Source organism: Adelges cooleyi, unplaced genomic scaffold (genome assembly GCF_023614345.1).
Source record: "Adelges cooleyi isolate 19-005CV unplaced genomic scaffold, UGA_ACOO_1.1 ACOO_flye_CR_arks_rails_tigmint_CR_PRNA_247, whole genome shotgun sequence".
NCBI classification, from domain to species: domain Eukaryota; kingdom Metazoa; phylum Arthropoda; class Insecta; order Hemiptera; family Adelgidae; genus Adelges; species Adelges cooleyi.
This window is the reverse complement of record NW_026095912.1, coordinates 12,249,760-12,275,062: the sequence shown is the minus strand read 5'-3', so window position 1 is coordinate 12,275,062 and position 25,303 is coordinate 12,249,760. Positions and strand designations below refer to the sequence as shown.

General features: G+C 34.1%; 1 protein-coding gene across 3 annotated transcripts in view; it reads right to left on the bottom strand.

The window, feature by feature from the left end:
- LOC126836647 (protein muscleblind) overlaps window positions 1-25,303 on the bottom strand; it is a 151,909-nt gene that overhangs the window by 5,618 nt on the left and 120,988 nt on the right. For all 3 annotated transcript variants that reach the window (XM_050570232.1, XM_050570230.1, XM_050570231.1), the window contains exons 6-8: window positions 19,381-19,581; window positions 12,705-12,746; window positions 3,364-3,487 (exon numbers count right to left, since the gene is read on the bottom strand). In XM_050570232.1, the coding sequence (XP_050426189.1) occupies window positions 3,364-3,487; window positions 12,705-12,746; window positions 19,381-19,581 (367 nt within the window). The remainder of the gene's footprint in view (window positions 1-3,363; window positions 3,488-12,704; window positions 12,747-19,380; window positions 19,582-25,303) is intronic.

Below are 25,303 nucleotides of genomic sequence, written 5' to 3'. Positions count from 1 at the left end.
ATTAAATTAAAGGAGAAACAATTTATCCCTGTCCCCTATTGCTCCTCTTCCACATAATAAACCCTCCGCAATCCTTTGTTGTCCTAACAAATGTGTCCTAATCACGTCGGTCTTCGCTCACCAGCCCACCGTTGACTTGGCTCTCAAAGGCAATTTCTTTATATTATCTTATGTGCGTTGCCAACATTGAATAAAATATAAGAACCCTTTACTCGCACACCTGGCTGCGATTACGAGCACGTATGGTAACCGCAGTGACTTTATTAAACTTAATAACGGCCTGCATACGTTTAAGTGTAATAATATTCGTTATTATACAAAACACACGAGGCGCCACTCCAGCGTTGTTCTCGCAGACTGTTGGGGGATATAATTAAAAAACTTGGAGGAGAAAAAATTTGGCGTCAAAATAAGAGAGTGCTTTCGCGCAGATGTTGCCTTTGCGATTACTGTACACACACACACACACAAATTAAATCCCTACCGCAGCAGCATTTATCTTCCTCTCGCCGAGTACAATATATCAAAATTTCTTCCCCCGTTTTCTGGACAAAAAAAAAAAAAATAATAAAAAAACACCATTATTTTACGTCGTCTCCGTTCGACGTGGGTTTTCTCCCTATTCGCCTTGGCATCGTTTCATTTGAAATTCCACTGAAAGTTTACCGTCCCTATCGAGTAGGCTTCGCCATACGACCATAAAATTATACAGCGTGGATGTACTCGAAAAGCGCTTGCCGGTTAGCTTTGGACCAAACGCGATATCGTTATGGCGATGCATACGTTTTCGGTTTTTTATCCCCCCCCCCCGCATAATACCATTTAAATATTCCAATCATTTTTCCCATCGAATCGACCGCTTTTTTCGCCAATAGGTAGCGGCTCCGTTGTGGAACTAAGAAGGTACCCCTGTTGATTTTGTAAAATCAAATCGTTCGACGAATAGTAGAAGAGCATCTTAAAGCTCTGGGATGTAGTGATGGCGGCCAAGACTCTAATAGAGTTGTAAATGCCAGTGAAGAAGAGGAAATGGTTCATTTCCAGCGTAGGGCAGAGCTAAGACAATCCCACCGGGAAAGCCAATCCCTCGGCGAGCGAGACGTTGGCGCTTAGGAGTAGCTGAACGCACTCACTGTTACGGTATTAATTTGAAATTAATAATTCGGTGCACGCAGGGTTCAGGACGGATTTCTTAGTACGCTGGCTCGAGGAAACGAGATACTGACCCGCTGTTATTGCGGTCGCCAATACAATATCGGTATACGTTCACTCACGGTGGCGTTGTCTTAGGTGCACACACACATTTGGTAAGGTTGGGGAAAACGTGCCGGGAAACCGGGCATTAAAGCGTTTAGGGGGTTAAAACAAACACAATTAAACGGAAACTTAGCAGTGCCGGTGAACGCAATCAACGAAATGCGCACTGTACGTAGATGGGGCACCGGGTCCTATTCCACAGGGTATACTGGTACATTTATCCTTTATTACCCCCGTCGCCTTTGCCCGCATTAAAACCGCCCTGGAGTGACCGTTGTGGCCTGCTGCAGACTAGATTCGCGACGGGAGTGACGTTAATGAAAGCCGAACGGCACAACAAGCGGGTACAAAACATCTACCACTGTCACGTTTAATACGTTTCCCGTTATCAACAGCTAACTTTGTTTTGGTAAGCACAAGTCTGGTTTCGCTGAAGTTTGTCGCGAGCAAACCCGAAAACCCGCAGACTGAGAATCTGATTTGAACACCAAAAACACAACTGTAATTAAAGTGCAATCCTCGTGATTGTGGAAATAAATGAATTATTATTATTATATGCTCTATATTGGTTTTTTGTTTAACCTGAACAAATCGGCATCCGGGAATCTTTGATATAAGCATAAACGATTAAAATAAAAAACCTTAGAATTAAAAACGAACGACCACAGTGATAAAAGAAACGTAGGTTTGTGTTGAAGTATTTTCAATTTTTTTTTTATAATAGCGGTTCAATTATTTACAAAAATGATTGCCGTTTCGGCATCAGTGACCGCTTTGAAATTAATTGTACCGCCAATTTTCGTTTAATTTTATTTGAAAAGTGTATTTCACAAAAGAATATTGAATTTTCCGTCGAGCACAGAGTTCATTGTTAAGTCAATTAGGCATTGAAAAACTTTGTTCGTTTGAGATATTATAATACTTTCAAATGAAAATTATTAAGGAAATCTCGAAAAAAAAAAGCCGCACTAATTTAAGTAAAGAAACGGAATTGTTATTGTGTAGTAACGACTTAGTAGTTAAGACATATGGGTTAGAGGGGAAAAGGGGGGGGGGAAGAAATTAACATTTCTTTTTAGTTTATAAAACGTACGGCTTATTGCAAAGTTTTATAAATGTAATTATATTTTTAATCAACTAAAAGTCCGTTAAACAAAAAACGTAAGGAACCCCATCCGAAATGGAAAAGAAAAGAATTCAAACTTAAAAAAATAACAAAAATTTCTCTTGTTGGCATGATGACGAGTTCTGAGATTTTTTTAAGTGGTAAAACCGAAAGCGGTTTATATTTTCTTTAACATTTTCCCGTTGAGAAACTTTTATTGTATTTGCTATTTTGGAAACGTCCATAACCATATCAGTTTTCTTTTACAACAAGTTTGTTTTCGATTTATAGCGCATGACGTTAACACTTTTGAAGTATATATAAATATATAAGTAATGAATCTCGCCGAACCCTCTTCGGCTTGGCGGTTGCACTTGTAACTTACTGAAAATTATTTTGACGCTTTTTTTTTCTTTCCGTTTTTAGTTTTAGCAACTATAAATTTGCTTGCCGTCAAAATTAATAGTTTCCATTTATCTTCATCGCTCGGTACACGACGGCCATTTCGTACACTACACACAGATCTCTCTCTCTCGGCTCTTCGATGCACTGCTTATCGCACTCGGTCACGTTCGCGTGTGTGTGTGCTTTCATTTTGTTTAATTTCTTTTGTTCAAACTTTTTTCCTCTAGGCCACCGTCTCCAACGTTGCAGCGCACTACTCTAATCTCACTATTCACACCGAGTCAGCGGATCCGGACTACGTTTAAATATGTACCTGGGCATTAAATACTGTATATCCAGGGTCGTTACCAATTATCGGTAGCCAAGTCACATTACTATAACAATATTAGTGTTTTTTTTTAATACAAATCTTAGCTTTTTACTTTGGGGGGTTTCCCAATTTAATAGCTGTAATTATTTCATAACAAAAATTGCAGTACTGCAGAAAATATATCATTTTCTCTCTATCTCTTTGTCTCTCTCTCTCTCTCTCGCCGTTTTCTCTAGTTAATAATTAATATCAACAGCCGTCAAGTATAATAGCTGTTTATACTCACAAGACACCGTGGGCACAAAAGGCTGGAGCAGTTGTTGATAAGTGCCGGAGCTCTGTTGGTGGAACACCGGCATTCCGTTTTTGTCGTTGCCGGCACGTTTGTATTGCATCATTCCCGGGAAAGCCTGAAACGACGAACGTGGTTAAAATACAATGTGGCGATAATACAACTGTATAAGCTTTTGCTGCAAAACAAATAGTGTGCAGCACAACAGTGTATAGCGTTTTTTAATCCTTTCTACGACGGTTCATGCACGGTATCAACAACACGAAACACACACACACACACAATGTTCGCAAATGCAAACAAAACAAATCGCTCTTGTTCAGAAATAAATAAAAAACATTTTATTTCCACTGAATTTTTTGTTTGTCCGTGATTGCAGCCCAGAAACAAATCAAACGTCGAAAAGTCCACAAAGGGATATATTTACCCTAAGGGAAACGCCGTGACTAATTGAATGTAGGCATGTCAATGTTAGCTGTGCTTTAACGGAGCACGCGGGGGGGGGGGGAGAATAAGCTATAAATTGATCTTGTCCGAGTCCTCACAAACACAAAGTCCAGATGGCCAGCTAACGTTTATGTGTATCACTTGTGGTGGATGTAGCGGAATCAAAAAATCCGAATCCTCAAAAATGTAAGTACAATCCCATACTTACTCTGAACACTTTAAAAACTAAAAGATGAAAATGTCCAAGTATTTGTTTCATAATATTATTAAAAACTATAAAAGTAATATTAATTTTATTCAGAAATTATGTTTAAAAACCAACAATGTGATTTTATTTTCTGTTTTTTTTTCACAACATTCCTATCAGATACTTTTTATTTTGATACACTTTGCAAGTTAGTTGCAAACGAGTAAAATAAAAAATTGTTTAATTTGATTGAGTTTTTATTCAAATCGTTTTGTTTTCTTAATCTTTCAAATACAAAGGCCTGTAAAACTAATTGTAAATGTCATTTAGTGCGAGTATAATTTCATTTTAATTATTTTTTTACTTAAAATTAAACAAAAAATCGCACGAAAATAATTAGATAATAAATTTAATATAGCACATGATTATTTGAAGTAAGTATTATATTTATTTAAAAGACATTTGTAAGAAAACGAACCTCGTTAAAATTTAAGAATAATATATTTTCTTGCTTACAAGTAAATTCTCGCAGGTATGTTAATTTGAAATGATAGTTTCACCAATTAATTTTATCAGCTAACTCCAGAGATGCTTAATATTGTCGATCGTTTATTTTTTTACCCTCAGTCTAAGTAAAAAATATCAAGTTCAAAATAAAAAAAGGTTATTTATATTTTCATCTAAATCTGGCCAAAAATAAAAAAAACAAACGTTGCATTCGAAATGCGCACACATGGTGTAGAGTACCACAACTCAAAGAACATAGTTTTGGAAAAAATTCGCTTTTAAAATAATTGTAACTGCTCCCAAAAGGTTAGTTTTAAATCTCTAACTTTTGTTACCCAAAGCTAATAAAATCTTAACCAGGCGCTAGAAATTTGGGTTATGGCGATTTGGCAAAAGGTTTTTTCTTAAAAAATAAACCACCACGTTTTGTTTTGTTTATCTCGTTAAATGTATTTAATGCCATAAACCGAACAGTCGGTTCATCCGATTTAGAATTATCAAATTGAAACGCCACAAATCGAAATCATGCAGTTTTCATTTATTTTGCTGAACTATATAAAAAAAACAGAGGCATTGGTAGATAAAAATGATATCCATCCATCTGTAGCCTTAACTTATAGAAAACCCAAATTATCTATCAGTCGTGGTATTCCAAGACATTCCCCTACCTTCCCCTTCGCAACAGTGTATCCGCTTACTTAAGTATGCTTACTTGCCGACGACACTGTGCCGGAAGTTTATTGATAAATTCCCATCGAACCCATACTCAAATGGGTAGTTTCTTAGAATAGTCACTTATCGAATATTATACATTACATATATGTATACAAATGCATCAATAACGGCACCCCGGGGACTTAGTATTTAACAACGTTTCGGAGTTTACGTTTTCCACGACCAAGGTACTTGGTGTGTAATATTGAGTTTGGCACACACCCCCGGCCAAAAGATTTATGGCAAGCCATTAGACCGTATACTGTGTACGTGCACGCTTTAGGTACACTTTTTCTACGGTCAATGTAATATATTCCGCTGGCTTTTCGGCGGAGAAGTTTGTACGGAATGCCTAAGAAGTTTTCGTCAGGTACAATTTCCAGAAAACAAAGTCGTGTAAACCCTGATAGCAGATAATGTCGACGACGAGTTGAAAGCTGGGAAAAGTTAATTATATATTATAATAGTTATCCAATTTTTTTTTTAAGATAAAAAATCTATACGTCATATAATGCCTAATAAGTTAATATGGTATAGACACGAATGACTTGACTAAGAAGCCACCTATTAACAAGGCTTAACAGAAAAAAATAAAAGTTAAAAGTTCCATTATTAAAATTAATAGATAAGTACCTCACTTAGTTGAGTCTAAACCTATTTGAAAAAATAACTTAATTAATTATAGCTATATGTTAATTTCAAAATGTCTCTTATAAAAATTAATCATTTATGTTTTAAACATTTAAATTTGATGCCAAAAATTACTTTGTGATGTAGCAGCTATCTTCAAGTAATTAGCATGGAAAACAAATGTTTTTATCACAACTAAACTACATAAAATAATTTTTTTCCTAAATTCGAATTTTTACAGATCCTAGTTATTGTAGAAATAAAAAGCTGATATTTCAATAAAAAAAATTTCAAAAACTATTTAACACCTTAATGCGTAGTTTTGGCCTCACACATTTCTCATTTCTTTCAAAAAATTGAGAGAAAGGTTAAATATTTTTTTTACATATAATTTTCTCGCTGCTTTATACAAATTTACAACGACCCTAAAATACTTAAAAAATATTTTTTTTCTTATAAAAGTGGGCATTTTGACGATTATTGTACGGTTACGACTTAATTATCTGTAGATTTTTTATGCTCACCGCGATGACAAAATAGGAAATATTTTCATGGACTTATGACATTGGTGGGCTGCTCAAATCTCTGTGTACATTATTGCTAATTTTCTGCGAAACGATAAACTTTCTTTGCTTTATATTGAATTAAAAACCGAGAAAATCGCATTAACTTTTTTATTACACGTTTTAAGTGGTGAGGAGGTACGTAATGGCACTTGCCCCATCACTTAAGGGTTCTTAAATTCTTTTCATAAGTAGGTTTTTTTAAAAGTTTTATTAAAAAAAAAAAAACTAAAGTGTACATTGCACCGACGCAATAGCCGTTGTACACACTGCTGTGGGTCACGTTTCCAAAGGTTCGACCGTCTCCCGGAATAAGTCTAAACGTGTGTGACAAAACGTTTCGTCCTGTGCTATACGGATTCGGGCATATTATATTTATATAGGTATATATATTTATTTATAAGGGTGTCATTGTGAAAAATACGGTTGCCGCTTTTTGTGCCGGCGTGCCGTGGCCCGAATTCATAATGGTCAATTTAAAATATTTAAGAGATGCGATTCTTCTGTACCGGGAAAGTCGAAAAATACCGTAGGCAGATAGATAAATTTGCCAATGCCCCGGCACGCGTTCCCCGTTTTATTTGTATTGTATCATTACACTGTAGCACTGTGGAAAACAATTCCGTATAGTTTATTATTATTTTTTCGACATTTCTATCTGTGCCCACTCGCACCCCAGCGCCTCTGCTCCGGAATTGATGTACCGACATTTTTATTCCACTGCCGCTCTCAGCAATAAAACACACTACCCATACATACCGGGGCAATTGGGAAAAATCCAATTCAGACCAACAAGTCGTACGGGAGTCTTATTATAGAATCCACTGGTGCACGGTATAATATAATTAAATAATATATAACCTATTGGCAGTTAACGGTATTGCACGTGGGCAACGCTGTACCATAATGTACAACCATTTTTATGAACCCACTCCGGCCTGAACAGTTGTAAAAGTTGACCTGACCCGATAGACTCAAATCAGAGGCTTTATGCTTTCATATCTGTCGAGTCAAATGTCCAGACACATCTGAGTGTACATAGTTTGTAATTAAAAAAAAAAAGTAATAATAACTAATAAACAAAGCCGGTTAAACGGCCAAACAAAACGAGTTACCAGTTTTTTGCACAGATAATTAATTACTAATAAATGAATGGGATTTTGGTTTTGGAAAAAAAAATGACGGATGTGCAACATTAATAAATGGGTTTCAAAATCGGTTTTACAAAATAAAATACCGAAAGAATAATAACTTGAGTTTCAAAATTCTTGAAAAGTATACACTTTAGCTGTAGGGTGTATACATAAATATGTCTCACTGAAATTATTCTCAGGGAGGAGGTGACTTCCCCTTTAATGCTTCTGTCATGATGCGCAAGGGCAAAAAAAAAATTGTAATAAGAAAACGAAAAGGGAAGAAAGAATAAGCTGTAGCCATTTCGGAATTGTAACGAATTGGCCTTTTTGTGGATTATTATGTATGCAGAATACCTATGCGTATGTATTAGTCAATATAGAAGTATCTCATTTTTCGAATATTTTAACGGGTCACCGGGTTTCCAATTTCGTATACGGCGGTTTTCAGTTTTAGCATGTAATTAACATTTCAAAAGATTTCTCCGAGTTGTTTTTGAACTAACTACGCCAAAGCCGCTTTGGTATGCACACACTGTAATAACATATTTTGGCGCTTCATATCATAGAAGACTCGTTTCAAAACGCATGTAAATGTATTCGACTTGAGGTAGTTTACATTGCATATTATTATTAAGCAATAAAAGATTGGGTTCGGTAAAGGTAGGTAAACGGGAGTTCAATGCTAAGTCCTTTGACCAAGTCTACAATAACACCGTTGGGATAAACAGATCAAACGACACAAATTATTATTATTGTTTTCATTTTCCTAGTTGGATTTGTTTTTTACATTCATAAGTCAACGTTATACTTCGGTGAAGTCGACGGTTAAATGAACAAACATTCGCTAATGCGTTTTCTCACTGTTATCAAGACTCACGCCGTAGTTGTTATGCTGCCAGCGTCTTATCTCCTCTTTTTTAATGTTTCGCCTCGTTCGTTTGAACGTTGTTCTTAAAAAAAAAATATCATAAGCACCAATGATAACATTTTTACAGTTGTGCGGCAAAGAAATTATTATACAAGCACTCAGGGTTTCACCGAGTAATCTCATAAGCATTTAACCGCATTCGCATCCTATCTAGCTTGAAATTCAAAATGAACCTTTGTTCATTAAAAAAAAAAAAAAATGTTTAGCTCAATGTAGATTTACATTTGTAAATGTAAAGATTTCTTATTTGTAAAAAACTTGTGATAACATTTTTTACAAAAATCGATTAAATGATTAAAAGTTATCTGAACGAAAATGATAATATATGTTTTAAAAGGTAGTTTTTACGTTAATTGTATGATTAAATATTGTATTGTAATAAATTATTATTGTATTAATGACTTCGGATACAATTAACCGGAGCTTGTCTAGTCAAAAGAAGTCAAGACAGATTTTCCCAAAAATTAGGACAATTTTTAACTAATTTTAGTTTATATTTTTGTTTTCTATTTTTCGATACAGACAGCTGTTAAAGTCTAACATAAAACCGTAGGTATATTTTATGGGTTTAAATTTAACCTTACCTTATCTAACCTTACCAGTAACATAGCGTTACGTTGTGATATTTTGTATAATAGATGAGTACAGTTTGAAAAAGTTTTAGAGTTGTAGTTCGCTTTTATAATAAGAATTAAGTCAGAATAAGTTAATATTGTATTTGTCAAGAAGATTTATGTCAGAACTTAATAAATGAATTTAGTGCACAAAGTCTGCATTGTGATGATACTTGAAATAATGTATTTTTACCGTTTTCAATTATAATAATAAATTAACTAACAAAAACTAAACTTTTTAAATGAACATTAATTAGATATTTCTTCTGAAAAATGTAGGTTTTCGACATCAAGACTGAACACTAAATAACCGTTAATTTAAAACAAGTTTTCAGATAGTAACCAGTTTGTAAAAAATTAGTATTTGAATTGCTATCATTTAATGTAATAATAGAGAAAAACAGACTGTTATTACAAACATTATTATTTTCTTTATCTAAAGTCAATCTCGTTTTAAATATTAAAATAATCACAAAAAAATAAATGAAATAAAAATTAAAATTAAAAATTATATAAACTATAAAAATTTCAAAAGTCACCATATTATAAAAAGTTCTTTGATAAGTCATTTTTCATATTTTAACAATGTTAATTCTCTTAGTTCTCACTACCAGTGTTGTAATAATTAATAGTGCTTTACTAAATTAATATTATTTACGGAAAAAAAAACAATAATTCTGTTCAGTAAAAGATAACTCGCTTAATATTCATGAGTACACTAACAAGTTTGGTATCTTATGTGTCCGTGTGTGTGTACACGGCGAGAAAGATTAGCTTTATCGGCGGTCCCGGGAATTCGAGTTAACCATTACTCAGGCTTATGTTAATGAGGCACATATTATATTATACAGGGATCAACAGCTAATGCTGGGGAGGGCAAAAAAGTGGTAGGTATCAGCGAATAATAATTATTGCTGTTATTATTAAAACGGCAATGCAAGTATATCAACACCCGGAGTTTGCCTCGATAAGTTATATAATTTACAAAAACACAATAGAGTAGCAATTTTTGTGATAAGAAAAGTATCAAATGTGTGCAAAAGTGAACAATAGTCGAAATGTTATGTGCGTATGTGTGCATATCCAAATGAAAAGGGGTAAAGATAATAACGGTTTACTACAATATTATGTTCAATGGCTGTATAATTATTATTATCATTGTTATCAACAGAAACGGTGATCCCTTTCCGAGTGCCAGTGTTGTTTAACTAGTATACATTATTCATAATAAATTCTCGAGTCCCTGCTGTTGGGAGACTAGTCCACCGCCCCTTTTGCCTTGTTTAACAATGCCGAACAACCACTATTTTGGGCTGTGAAATATTGCCTTATGCCGTTCTTTGTTGATCTAGTCTGAATGGAATTTATATTGAAGAAAAAAATATTGTATATGTTTTTGTAAATTACCCAAGTCAAAGATCATCCAAGCCGTCTTACCTGACCAGACAGAGATCATAATTTATCTGATTGCTCGATAATGTTTCATCTAGCTGGTGTATAAAATTAATGAAATTCATTTAGATAAAAAACAGATGAAATTATCCTAAAAAATTGTAAAACTGGAAAAAAATTATCCGAGTTATTTTGTTGTATGTACAATGTACATAATATATAAATGCTGAACAGCAAGGAGCGGAGATGTTTAAAAAGGATAGACAAATATTATTTGAAGGTTTACTAGTATTGGGATAATACATTTTGTAATTGAGTTGGCCAAAAATATATTTTATAGGATCATAAAAACGACAACGATCCAATGGACAAAACTGTATTGCCAATGTTGATAGCCATTTTTCAGTAGATATTGTTTACAATAAAATCATTCAAGTCTAGACGATAAAGGACATAACAATATTAACAATATATATATATATATAAGAGGTTAGTATTTATTACCAATAAATATAGTAACGGCAATTAACTTTTATTTTATTTGACTGATAGTGTAAGAAATCCCAATCGTCTCTTTTTGGTCTAGTCTTGTGTACGCATTGAAGTAGCTAACCTAACCTAACCAAGGTAACTCGTGCACGGCGTTTTCCAGACCACTTGTATCTTATACACATGTTCTGTGTGCGACTATGCCGTTGTAGAACGACTGAAATGATTAGTATTTTAATTTTGATTTCACATCTCTTATCCGGGTCGAAATTATTACACTGGCTAGACCGCGAAACGCGCATGTGAATTATTTACCAGTCAAACAGCGAAATATGTTTGCCGTCGACGATTAATAATGAATTCTGACCAAATATTATTGTTTGGCTACCGTCGAATAACTCGGGAAAACGGTCTGTTGCGAGTAATGTCGGTGTGGAAACTCTAGCAAGGCGTTGCCATTTCTTGGTATTTAATATTAGGCACGGTATTACCATGCAAGGCCTAACCGACCTTTACCGGAGGAAAATTCAATTACTATACGGCAGACACGTGCCGGGCTAAGGTGGCGTACAGCCGGTGATGTACTGCAATGCTATGTAGTAATCATATGTAGTCGTTTGGCGAATATGCTAGGGCCTGTGCGAATTACACGCAATAAGTTAATCAGCCCACAATAATTTGTTAACGCATCTAGACAGCTAAAGCAAACATGTCACTCGGTGTACATGTTTCCGGTACTGCCGGCGAGGTGACATCACCAAAAAAACGACTTACACCTGTGTAAGGAAAACACAAAGAGACACATACTCTCTTTTTCTACACATAAATTACATTTGGAAATGCACACGGGGTATTATTCGATTTGGCTTTGTTTTGGTAAAGAAAATATTAAAAAGATGTTTTTTTTTTTTTTTTTTTTTTATGACGTTGAGGATATTGTCTGGAAGGCTACACTACAGGGTTGTCACCTGTTGACCGAACGAGAGAGCCGGAGTGGAAATCGCTGAAATTAACCTGTATGGGGTGTTGTCAGAAATTCGACCTTCGCTTTTCGGGGAGGGGCGGCGCAACACTAAGTCAGGGCAGCGGGATAGTGCAAAGAGAAGAAGGGTTAATTTATTAAGGTCCGAGATGGCCGCTGCTGTGGCGGTTATTGTGGTTTTTACACGCGGCCGCCGTTCAAGCATAAATCATGGTTTTTCTCTTTCTCCCCTACAGACTTAACCTATTTATATATGTATATATATAATATATATATGCATCTGTACGTTGTTACATTGCCGGTAGATGCCGGCAAAACGGCGCGAGTAACTAATTATCAAACAGCAAGGCGCTTGCGGTAAAGCAACAAAGTTGGGTGTGCAAAAAAATAATAAAAATGTCTATACACATAATCAGCCGACGATATGATATTGTGTCGTCGACGGAGCGTTAAACGAGGGTCATAAGCTTGAAAAAAGAAAAAACACTTCCCCCCCAACGGGCAACAAATCACTGGAAAAACCCCCGTGGCGTTGCCGATTCAGCGGAGGAGATCAAACACGAGAAAACATTTTCTCAAGACTTTCCTTGATAAAAGTCAAAGATCCAAAACCAACAACAGTCTACGGTCGTTCGCCCCAAAATTGAAATTGGACGAAGAATATATTTTTTTTTGCTATTATACAATTACCACACGCATAATACAACACACATTTTTCTAATTTTATCAATTAAAAGTGTACTTACAAAGTTGTCGTAATAAAGTGTTCCAACGGCTTTCATATCCATCTGAAAAACATAAGTCGATGTTAAACTCAATTTCATTGTTTACTTAAACGTTATAATAGAACCGGGTTAAGGTCATGTTGTTAAAAGTCATAATCATTATTCAGCGTTAACTTAGTAACAGTAAAATAGGATCATAACGTCACTGTTCTAAGTAATAATTACCTATTGTATAACACGGTAGTAAAATACAAATTATTCAATTATACAAGTAACGTATAAAAATACAATAAAAAGTTTTTGAAAACTATAAAATTATCGTTATCATTACATTTTAAAATTGTATTTTTCGACACTTAAGGCACATTAGACCAAAGCACTAATAAAAGTGTTGTACATAGTTTTTCTTCCTAAATTTTGGGATCTAAAAGAAGAATTTTTTTTTAAAATGATGATCTCATACGATTATGTACAAAATGTAAAATCCTAATACAGATTAAACCAAATCCGTTATTATAATATTATCTATTATTCACAGATATTGGAGTATCATGTAACGCTTGTAATGATTTTGGAAGAGTTTTTTTAGTATAATAGGTAGAGGTCTCAGTCAAGTACGTGAAAGCGAACACGTACGAATTTTCGTGAAAACGGGTATTCGACTAACGAATGTTCGGGTATTCGTGAAAACGGGTATTCGAATAACGAATGTACGAATATAGTGAATTGTTCACATGGTTACGCCATAGCACACACAAGTCTAGAATATAAGTAAAAAAAATCGGTAAAAATTAATATCTTTCTAATTTTACTTTGAAATACTTCATAGTAAATTAACTTATACATTTTCAGGGTTGCAAAATTCAAATGTAATGCCTATGTTAAAATTTACTTCTCATTTAGAGGGGTTAAGGGTGTTTTTTAAAAGAGTACAGAGTTAATAATTATATTGCCAAAAGGGGCACCTTTCATGTACACTTTTTATCAATAATAATTTTTATTATCAAGATATTATTTAAGACTAGTTATCGATAAAACAAAATTGTAAGTACCTAGGGACCAAACTATTGCAGATGTCTTCAAAAATATATGTTATACTTTTAGGATGATTAAAAAAACCTGTTTTTACAGAAAACATATTCAGGGAGAGATTCGACCCCAAAATCCCCCCCCCCCCAAAGATAGCTTCATAAAATGTAAAATAAAATATAATGTATTATAAATGAACCATTAATGTTTAATAATAATAAAGCTTTCATAGTTTTTGTAAATTTGTTTTTATATTCATATTTTCTTGCAATCGTTGAATTTTGCATTTTATAACAATTTATAAATTTGTCTTTATTTTAGGAAAAATGTTTTTTTATTGTGTAAATAATTTTTGTCACCCATTATTACATTCAAATATTTCTGTCAGGGAATGCAAATTTGTAATGAATTTGGTTTATTTAGAGGATTAAGACGATAATTGTAGATTCAAATCTTAATTATATCACTTATTAATATTTTGAGTTATTCTTGTCACAATTATTATATTATAAATTGTTTATTTAGTAGTGAAAATTATATTTGTATTTTTTTTTCTATGACTTTTTGTAGGTAACGTTATTGTTTATTAAGTTCATATTTGATATTAATGAAGTATAATCAAAATTATATAATTTGTTATTTATGATAAACATTATATTATATATGACATAAAAGCTGGAATTTTGTAATTATTTACTCAGGTTTTTTTACTGAAATTAAAATGATATTGAATGATTAAATTATGTTATATAATATAAGTATTATTTACAGTTTAATTTTTATAGACTCACACTTTATTCAAAAAAATTAGTTAAAAAATAAGACCCTGTAAATTATAAAAAAAATATATACATAATACATATGTATTTAATAAGGCTAAATCAAAGACAACCTACATATATAATCAATTCTATATTAAATAAGTGTACTCGGAATTTATAAAACAATAATAAGTTAATGGCGATTAAGTTACAAATATACAATTACACGAATATACTAACCACTAATATACGAAAACACGAATATACGAATGTACAAATACACGAATACACGAAAACACGAATATACGAAAACACGAATGTACATATACACGAATACACGAAAACACGAATACACGAACTATATGAACTTAAACACGAACTATTCAAAAGTTCGAATACACGTGAAATAAGAAGCTCTAATAATAGGTAGTTACAAACAATAAATCAGATATTACATAATATATTTTCATTCAATGGCCTCACGATAGTCGGTCGGATGCTTTGACATCTAATCTACCGTTTAAACTGTTATTGTAAAAAAAAAAAATGCCAAAAAATTATTTTATTAACAAAATATAGGTATTGGTAAATAACTTCTCATGTTTTTTTATATAATATGTATGTATGACTGATGTCAATTGATACAATTATGAAATATTAATAGTTTGATTTGATTATTTTAGCTTCGATTTTTTAATTTTTGTTTGATTTATAATACATTTTGTCAGTGTTAAAATAAATATGCGTATGTAATTTAAATTATTACATTAGGAATGATAATTCTAAATTTATATTACTTTTACCAAGGAAACAGTAATATTAAGGATATCAAATTATAACATTATAAGCTAGAAAAAAGACATTTTTACTTTTTGTCATTGCTCCTAATTGTTATTTGAATATTTTAAATGTTTATATTATTATTAATTTATGTAATTTATGCGCTAAGTACATAAAAACGTATTTTAAGTTTAAATTCAATTTTATTGGGTTTTTTTTCTACTATATTTTTTCCTTCCCAGACATTTTTGCCTACACTCTACACCGCTGCGTATTTCAAAGTGGCAAGCCCAAATTTATATAGATCCGAATCCCTCAAGGGGAATTATTTATCGGTCCTTTACGGGTTTAGCATAATATTTTTGTTTGAAAAGCCATCCACCGAAAAGTAATAACATTTTCATGACATGTGTCACGTGGTGTGTGTGTATTTTTTTTGGAACTTTTGGATTCTTAAAAGCTGGGACCCGACAGAGGATTTTCGGCGGTACCTATACCGTAAGTAGAGGTAACTCTTGCATGTGTTTCTGCCCGACTTGTTTCTCGGTCGGACGTATGCTAATGGGCAAACATCAAAAGGTCGAACGTCGCCATTGGAATATCCTTTGACCGGGCCATAATAACAGTACGACGCTTCGGCGGCCATACGTTCGGACTGGGTCGCTACTTTGTGATTTTTTTATTTCACAAGAGACACTTTTGGCGTTGCTAAAAGCGTTAACGCGGTAGGTATAGCTGCGCCCGTAATGCAATCGGCCAACGGGATGTAACAGTATCGCATTACTTATTCCCTTTGTGTCGTGCCGGATCGATTCGCCAAAAAGGATGACAACGAAATGTTGAAACACACAACCAACATACGTGCATACATAATGACAAGAAGAACCGTGCTCTCGCTCTGTGCAACGCATGTAAAACAATCAGAAGGGGACCATGTCGCGGATTACCGGTCTTAAGACGTTCGGGCGCGGGTTCGGAGGTCCGGGGACTTGGGGGACGATTAATTGCACAATTGTTGCTAGTGTAGGAAAAATAATGGCAAACGTTAAGGTCCCTGTGTCTTAATGGGATTACCGGTGAGAATACAGGCGAGTGTAACAGCTAATAGGGGAAGGCCGCGAGGGGCGATGGGCCCCACAAAGCACGCGTGTAGTCGATTCGGAGGAAAACCAAAATAATATGAGACTTTTAATGCGGTTTGAGTTGGGTTGTTGACCGGCGACCCGTAACACACACACACATTGTTATAAATCTCTCATTTTTGCCCCCTTAACGACTGTCAGCCTCTATTGGAATGTTTACAGATCGCAAACGCTAATCCGGTCGGTGACGGTGGAAATTAATTATTTTTCGTTTTGGATATAGTACTTGAAGTCGGTTAATAAACGCAAAAAAGGAAACTTCAATTGTACTTTTGTTGTGATGATGCACAACAAAAGTACAGCACCGAATTCAAGAACCGTTAGCAAAAGGTTACTTGGTAAAACATTTTATTTTTATCAATTCATAAACACAACAAAGCCCAAATAATATTTCTAAATTCGCAAGTAAAGTAATTCCTGTTTAAAAAATGTATAAACTTACCAAATTGTAAACCGTCAAAACCCGTGTTTTTGTTGGCCAATTTTTAACCGTATTTTAATACCCTAATACGATGAAAGATAATGTTTATAAGCATTCGTTTGATATATTGTTGATGATATACGATATTGTATAATTATAAAAAAAATATTATTATCGATTGCTGGAAAACATTGTATTTTATCAAAGTTAATCGGTTTTATCGATATTTGATACACTTTTGTTTATGAAATATGTTTCGTTGGCGTTATATAAGTCCATTTCCGCTTAAGGGCAACGGTTATCTTTTGTTAACTTTTTCCATTTGTTTTGCTTTTCGAATGAGAGGAAAACGGCACAAAAAAGTACAATCGGTTAAGCGAAATGCAATTTTGGTCGCAGCCTCTTAATTGAAGGAAAATAATAGTGTATTATAGTCGACCGCCCTCGACCGCCTCAGAATACCTGACTAACTTCCGTCGAAATCCCTTTAAAAAAGGCTAAGAGTTTTATTTTTTGGAATAATTATTTAAATTCGCCCGGCAAACGAAACAATCTCACAGCGGTTACACATTGTTGGTTTTTGTTTAAAAAACACAAAAAACAAAATGGCAACCTGGAGTTACAAAATATTATACTAATGTATTCCGTATCATGTATGAATAATTGTGAAAATCATTCTGTGAGTTTGTCGTTTTGAATATTTTCATTATCATCATCGCCATTAGTATATTTGTTTTACATAATAATTATTATTCAAATATAGGTATATATATATATTTTTTTTTAATTACAAACTGACAGCGTATGACGATTGAAAGTCACGGAGAGCAACCGATTGGAGTACCTACGTGCTTAATGATGCCGGTGGTAGACAGACAACCGAAGACAAAAGGTCGGAAAACCGAGTAAATAAAATATATTATCATTTATATTGATTGTTTTTTAATTATCACAAGCAGTTGGCGACGTTTGGGATTGAAAAAAATCGCCCCAAAGTCATTGAATAACAATAAAGATCACCTTCGACTGTTCAAAAACGGGTTCCTCCCTCTTGACGTTTTGCTTCCTCTCGGACGTGATGGTGTACCACTTGAGAAATTAATATAATAATTAAAATTTCCAAAACGGCGTGTGTATTTGCAAACCTCGATCAAACAATGGAAATGGAATTTGTATTTAAAAAAAAATATTATGCATTTTGTAATTTTCCAGAATTACATTTTTCAGTGTCTTTATGCAACGAATATTTTTTAACTATCTACATAAGATAACAGATGATTCATTAATAGATTGTACCTAGATCAAAGCATTGATGACACATATTTTCTCTGTCTAAAGACTAGATAAAGAAAACCCAATTCATCCTGTACAAATTCTATCATAAAAAATAGATAATGTTTTTCCTATAGGTTTTAAAACCGGTAAAAATGATAGAGTTATTTTGTTATGTCTATACCTAAGAACTAAACCAACGTAAGTCTCATCGCGCCAACTTTTCATAATTATGGTAATGACAATTGATCATGGATAGTCGTTTTTTTTTTTCAATCTCTAGATTATCTACCCGGATAATTGATTAAGGCAATTTCGTCTAGCTAACGACGCAACAGAACTCTGCCGGTGGTGGTTTTCATTATCCAAGTTCGAGCTTAACCCTATTGGTTATGCCGCACGCGTTATAGACAACCGTTGCCGACCAATCCTGCGGAGTGCACTGGAATAGAATAATATCGGATCGAAGGAGATAACGTGGAAGCTATTAGAGCGAGCACGGGCATTGGCGAATTTAATGCGCTAATCCAAACCGCAGGTGGCGTGACGAGGGCGGCAATAATACGGCGTGTAAGTTATTCGGCGCGGATCAGTTAATACGGTTAATGGGGAATTTCTATTAACGTCATGACGGCGACACGGCGCAGAGTAATTTTCGTTATTAACCGGGTCCGCATCCGACCACTGTGCCCTTGTCCGCCTGCCCGGTATACCTATACAACCCTATAAACGCATACTTGAGACACGGAATCGACGCTGGAAATCGGATTTCTCGCAAATATTAAAGATTAGAATTAGGTTTATCAAATTACTGTGCGCCTCCCCCCGGGACCGGCAAAGTTTTCGGCGAAATATTATTAGAAATGATCTTTGTCTACCCGGAGTTTTCAAACTTAAATTGGCTCCACGCCCTTACGGGCGCGGCCATTGTCTGCAGCCCGCAATCCTTCAGAAAACCGCGCGGAGACAACGACAATAAGATGCCGGTGCAATCCGCACTCTGGCTCGGATTTCGACCCGAACAATGTGAACAATGCCGGTGTCTTTATTACCGTAAGTCTCGATCGTATTGCAGAAACGCAGCACGTGCCTTTGATATCTGAGAGAGTAATGAGCAAGGAGCGTTGGCCAGGTTCTTTTTTAACTTTTCTCTGGAAGCCCAAAAGCACATTGTGACCAACTGACGGTGACTTTGTAACGCAGCGTTTATATGATTGATGTGCCACAATGGCCAAATACCAATTACTGTAATCTTTGCGTACGACAAGCAGGTACAATAATGGTGTACTTACGTCCAAGCGATCGTTGCGAGGCATTTTCTGCGGTGTGACCATTGTCTGTTGTACGGCCATTGCCAGCGGATTGTTCGGGTCCGAAGTTATGATTGTGGTTGGTCCCATCATCGGTCCAGCGGCGCTAAAGTACGGTGCATATGTATTGGCTACTTGAGCGCTTGCTCCGGGTATTCCGGTCAGATAGGCAGTAGGAGCAGCCTGAAACAGTGTAAATAAAAGAAAATTCAATTATTTTTGATTAGTTGTTGAAATATTATCAAAAAAAAAAAAAAATGCAGATAAAAGCTCTGGGGAAATTCCTAATAGTAGACCATGCTGTCGACGGACGTTTCCGGGTCGCTGCGGAAATTCACCGAATTGGTAAAAATCATTTATTCATTGTAAAAGGACCGAAAGCGGTGTTGTGGTCAGTTTCGTACCTAACGAAGACCGGCCTCGCTAAAATTGCTAAGTCGACAGCATAGTAAATATGCTGCAGGATTCGTTTAGGTATACCCGTGTACCGTAAACTGATTAATTTTATAATAGGTGTTGGGCATTGCTAATTTATAGGACGGTCAGATTATTTGTGTGAAATATGTTAAACGCCGGTATAATTTGTGTACCTTGGGTCGAAAACGGTCAATTCAACATTAACAACTCGGTACAATGTACTATTAAGGTTTGAATTTTTCATTTTTCATAATAGGTCATGCTGTACACCAATTCAATTTGTCCAAAAATTACCAAGGCTCGCTTTGCTTTCAGACACAATGTTTAAGTTTAAAGTTGTAGAACAGGTAATAATTTGTTAGCCTTCACTAGAATTATAAAAAAAAAAAACAATAAATTCGTTGTCAGATCAAATTCTGAGTTAAATCAATAACGGCCGATTTACTGATAGGCAAGAGGCGAAACCATTTAAAAGAATTAGGTTGAAATTAGTATTTGGATAAATCTAATTAATAGTATGGTTTTTTCTACTTATACATTTAAGTTTGGTAGGGTAAATTTTTTAACACAGTCCATAAGTATGCCTGGAATCAGTTTCTGGTCTACGTCCAGTTTAAATAAAGCACTGTTTGAGTTGTATTAGCATTAAGAGTTCTAACTGGAATTAAACTGGGTTGTATAGTGTACTTAGATAAAAATAATATTACACTATTTAGAATACGTATATCCTTCTTCTATATTTTTGAAAGCTAACAACATTTTCCCAAACCGGACTGATATTTTATAAGGCAAGCTTTCAGTTTAATTCGAGAATAATATTAAAAGACACAAACAAGCCTCACTAGAACACTAACCTTTTCCAGTAATAATTTTCATTGTAATTTTTAAGTATAGCAAAATTACAATCTTTGACGCATTTGTTGTTAAATATATTGTATATAGTTGTAAACAAGAAAACTATAACTAGGTACGTTTTCCATTGCATAACTTCTTGGAAAGTTAAACTTGACGAATGGAATCGAATTTGTTTTAACCCATTTTAAAGATACAAAATTTAAATGACATAGAGGTTAACGTTAATGATACCCAATTTTTACTTTAATTCGCGTTTTTATATTATTATTCAATTATATAATTTATACTTAAGCTCTTGGGAACCTCTTAGTTATAAAGCATTTGAAGAACAGTATACCTCGTTGATTGTATTATCTTGGGATTGATTATATTTTGTAAATCCAAATCATAATAATTATAAAATACTTAGTAAAAGTATTTAAAAATACTTTAGAATGTTAAAAATGTTAGGTTAAAATTGTTTTAAGTTTGAAGATCGAACACTTTAACTATAAATTAAATTAAGCACTCTGTTTGTTATATTTGAAGTACTTTTGTAAGTATAAGAGTTTAAAGAAGTTTAACACACCTCTTCTGATATAGCAAAAACCGTTTAGTGTTTATAAAATGTTGTCAACGATTTTGTTAATACATTGTACTAAACAATAGGTGAACAATTTAAAACGGTTAAGTTAATTTGCCAAGGAAACATTTTTATGACTTGAGTTGTTATAGTATTATACTTCTAATTTTTTTTCTAAGGCCATTCAGCCACCCATACCCCAGGAAACCATTTCCTAGGCCGACTGCACGCGATTGGGGCTACTTAAGTCAGTGTCTACTGCGATATTCATATTGAAACGATTGCGCTCGCTTTGGTGTTGGATTTGGATTATTCGTAAGAAACCCACGAGCACTGGCTGACGCATAAAAGACTTAGATAATCTGGAAATGCCAAACAGGAGGGTACGCCGGAGAATCTGATTGAGACAAATCGTCTAGACCGTGGCCGCCGTTCGGAGGGGTCGTTTTTATTGTGTTATATTGTGCTCGTACGGTTTTTCTAATCTCGAGGGGTACACTAAACTTACACAAATATTACGTTTAAAATGATTTGATTGTCCATGATATATATTATAATAGATTGTTGTACGCTACGTCTGAAAGGTTTGACGGATTAAAAACCAATACAATCGAATTATCGAACGCTATATTTGATTGCACTATGTATTTCATACGCACAGTACGGCGGTGCAGCGTCCAGGGTTCAATTTTCGATGGTATTTTCAAATTGGATTACCTGCTATAATATGGCGGCTTTGCAAAGAAAAAAACCAGCACAATAAGGTCTGGGACGGAGCTTACCGGATTAAGAACATGGCATAAAAGTTTGAAAGAAATTGGAAAATTTTGTTTCTTAAAAGCTATAGCATGTTGTAATTTTAAGTTGAAAAATATTATGTAAACTTTTGGGGTGTTTTTCTCGAACTTTTGTAGGATTTCAAAAAAAAAAAACATCGTAATAAAAAAATACAAAAGAAATCATCGGTTTTGTCACAAAATCAATTGTCAGACTAACAGACTACCGTTTAAATAACCGTTGTGATAGCTTCGATAGTAATTGTTTTATATTGCAAATAAATGTACTGATTAATGAAGTAAACAGTGTAGTGTATATTTTTTATCTCAGTCATGGAAGATAATGGCCCGACTAATTCCTATCCAAGTTTTTCGCTGGACGATTTAATTCTCTTTCCAATTTCCTTTCTTGGAGGTTCTGAAATAATTTGAATAAATTCTTGATGTTCTAATTTGCCAACTGTTCAACTTAAGTTTCGATATTAATTATGTGACTTTTAATTTGCATGCCTTTTGTCATTAAAATGATAATTATCTCTTTTAGGCCATGTTTTAACGAATAAACAAATTGCCATTGAACAAATTATGCTAGCACTGTGGTTTCTGTTTCATTACCAACACAAAATAACAATTAATTATTGTCAAAGGAATCATAATATTATCTTAATTAATTTCTCATCAATTATATTTTGTACCCCATGTTTTGTGTCACAAATAAAAAAATTAGACACAGCTGATCTACTTGAACGCAAAAGAATGTTTATTTGATATCATTATTACACGACAATCTTTGCCGAATGATTCGTGTAAGATATCTAGATTATTCAATTTTAGCTTGGATGCTGACCTGAATAGATTCTTAGAATATTATGTTCTTATTAATTTTTAATAAGAAAAAAGTGACTTGTAAAAAAAAAACGTATGTATGCGTTTTAGAACTGTCTTTTTATTCGTTTAATTGTTTGAGTAGTGCAGTCTGGTATATCTTATAATACCATCTTGTAATGAAATAAAAACGGAGAGACGAAACAAGTTCAACATCGCCAATTAAAGCTAAAGTTTTAAGTAAAATAAATGATATGACTTTTTTTTATTTGTGTGTTTTCTATTATAAAACATCTGGAATTGCGTTATACGATTTTTAAGGACTCATTTCTTTTCAAATGGTCTTTTGTTTGGAATTCCATTATAATGTTGAATGACAGTAATTCAAAACGTCTTGTCAATTCAGAAAACGGATTTCATCGAAATTGAGTACTATTAGTAAAACCTTTTTGTTCACATAAGTTTTAACCGCTCAATTGATTCCTTTGATCCAATACTTGCCGTTGTGGTTGATACTTAAAAAACCGTTGTAAACGAACAAAAGTATGATAATATAATGTTTCTCTACTCTTTTTATTGAAAAAACTAATAAAAAAATGTAATAACTTCTTAAAAAATATTTTTAGTATTCTTACAGGTATTTATTAGTTTAATAAATAAATAACAAAATTTATACTTTATGAACTCAACAAATTCTTACCAAAACAAGGTTTTATGTGTTCTTTTTATTTAGTAAAAAATATGACGTGTAATAGTTTGCTTTCCTAAGTTTAATTTAGTTCCTATGAAATTCTGATAGTAGTCCATATTGTAATGTGTACACAAAAATGTTATGAAGTATTTAAGGAGTAAAATTTCTCAGATGTGCAGATTATAATGTTGATATATGAATATAAAGTAAGCCATGGGATTGGAAACAAAACTTATTTTCCCCTAGAGGCCACCATCTATTCTTCTCTATCCAAAACGACTTCTTCAAATTCTCCATACGATTCTTTTCCTATATCCAACATAATTTGTTTTATATACGACTGCTTAGCGGTTCCTCTTCCTCCACGAGCCCACAACGGGTGAGGTATTGTCCGAGGAAATCCTGAGATAGAGAGAGAGAGAGAGGGTATGGACAGTAAACGACGTTTGAGCCGTGGTATGCGATGCGCCGGGGAATTTTTTTTTCGCTTTCGGCTAAGTCGGGATTTGTTTAATATGTACACACACACACACATTGTACATGCGAAATGTGCATATTCAACGGCGTAAACCACCGGGACGTGACGTGTCCCCCGAGTACGGCGACGAAAGACTTGCAGCGCGAATATTATAAGACCCGGGGATTGCGGTCCGACACAAATTGAGATTTATCTCTCGTGTTTGCATGTAATTTACCAGCGCGCTCGTCACCCGATGGCCCTGCAGTCTGCCACGATCTCATTTTGGTCGGGTCGTTTTAAATTCACCGCTAAACTCAACACCGGAATAGCAGGGCGAGGTATGTTTTGCCCCCCCCCCCCCACAAAAAAAAAAAAAATACCCAAGACCCGACACTACCGAAATATCGTACAACCGTACGAATTCAACAAATTTTGATATCGTTAAGGCCCCCCTGGATACCGACCGTTTTTTTTCAGCCAAAACACATCATTTTTTGTCCACCGCACAGGGTGAACCATTGATCCGATAAGCAATCTAAAAACAGATATGAATTTGTCATGAATTTTACTTGAGATCGGTCGGAGCACTTTTTTCAATTTTTAATTTTAACCCTTTCCAAATTTGATTTTAAAATTAAAATTTTTATAAAATGTTCAAACGTGTTTTATGCGTAACAGAAATAAGATATCAAAAAAGTACGCTGACCGATCTCAAGTAAACTTCATGACGAATTCAAATCTGTTTTCAGATTACTTATCGGATTACTGGTTCAGCCTGTGCGATGGACTAAAAATGTACTATTACATTAACTAAAATGGCTTTTACTCATAGACAAAATTATTTAAATTAAAAATAATACCATGAAGCTCATATAAATTAACCGGTTAATTAATTAACATGGTCGAAATTTAATAAAACCACTTTTTTCTTAAATATTGCCTATACAAAACTCCTTAAAAAGGGTCGGTATCCAGGGGCCTTAAAAAGAGAAGAACTTATAAAAACTATAGGCTCTCCCGTCGGTTTTTTTGGAAAACTTAAATTTTACCTTGAAAACACAAGCACTTAAAAGAGTAAAAACAAACTCAGAACTAAAATATAATTTGTGAAATATAATTGATTAATAATAAAAAACAGTCCGACGAGAGAATACAGATAAAGTTGTCGTTATAAAATTAGATGTTTTCAAAAATGCCTATACTTTACTCCTTAAAAAGGGCGAAATAGCTTGATCCGCTTGATAGTCTAAGGCGAGGTTAGGTTAGATTGAACAATCAGTTGACCCAACCCAGCCGGACTGATCAATAAAATAAAATAT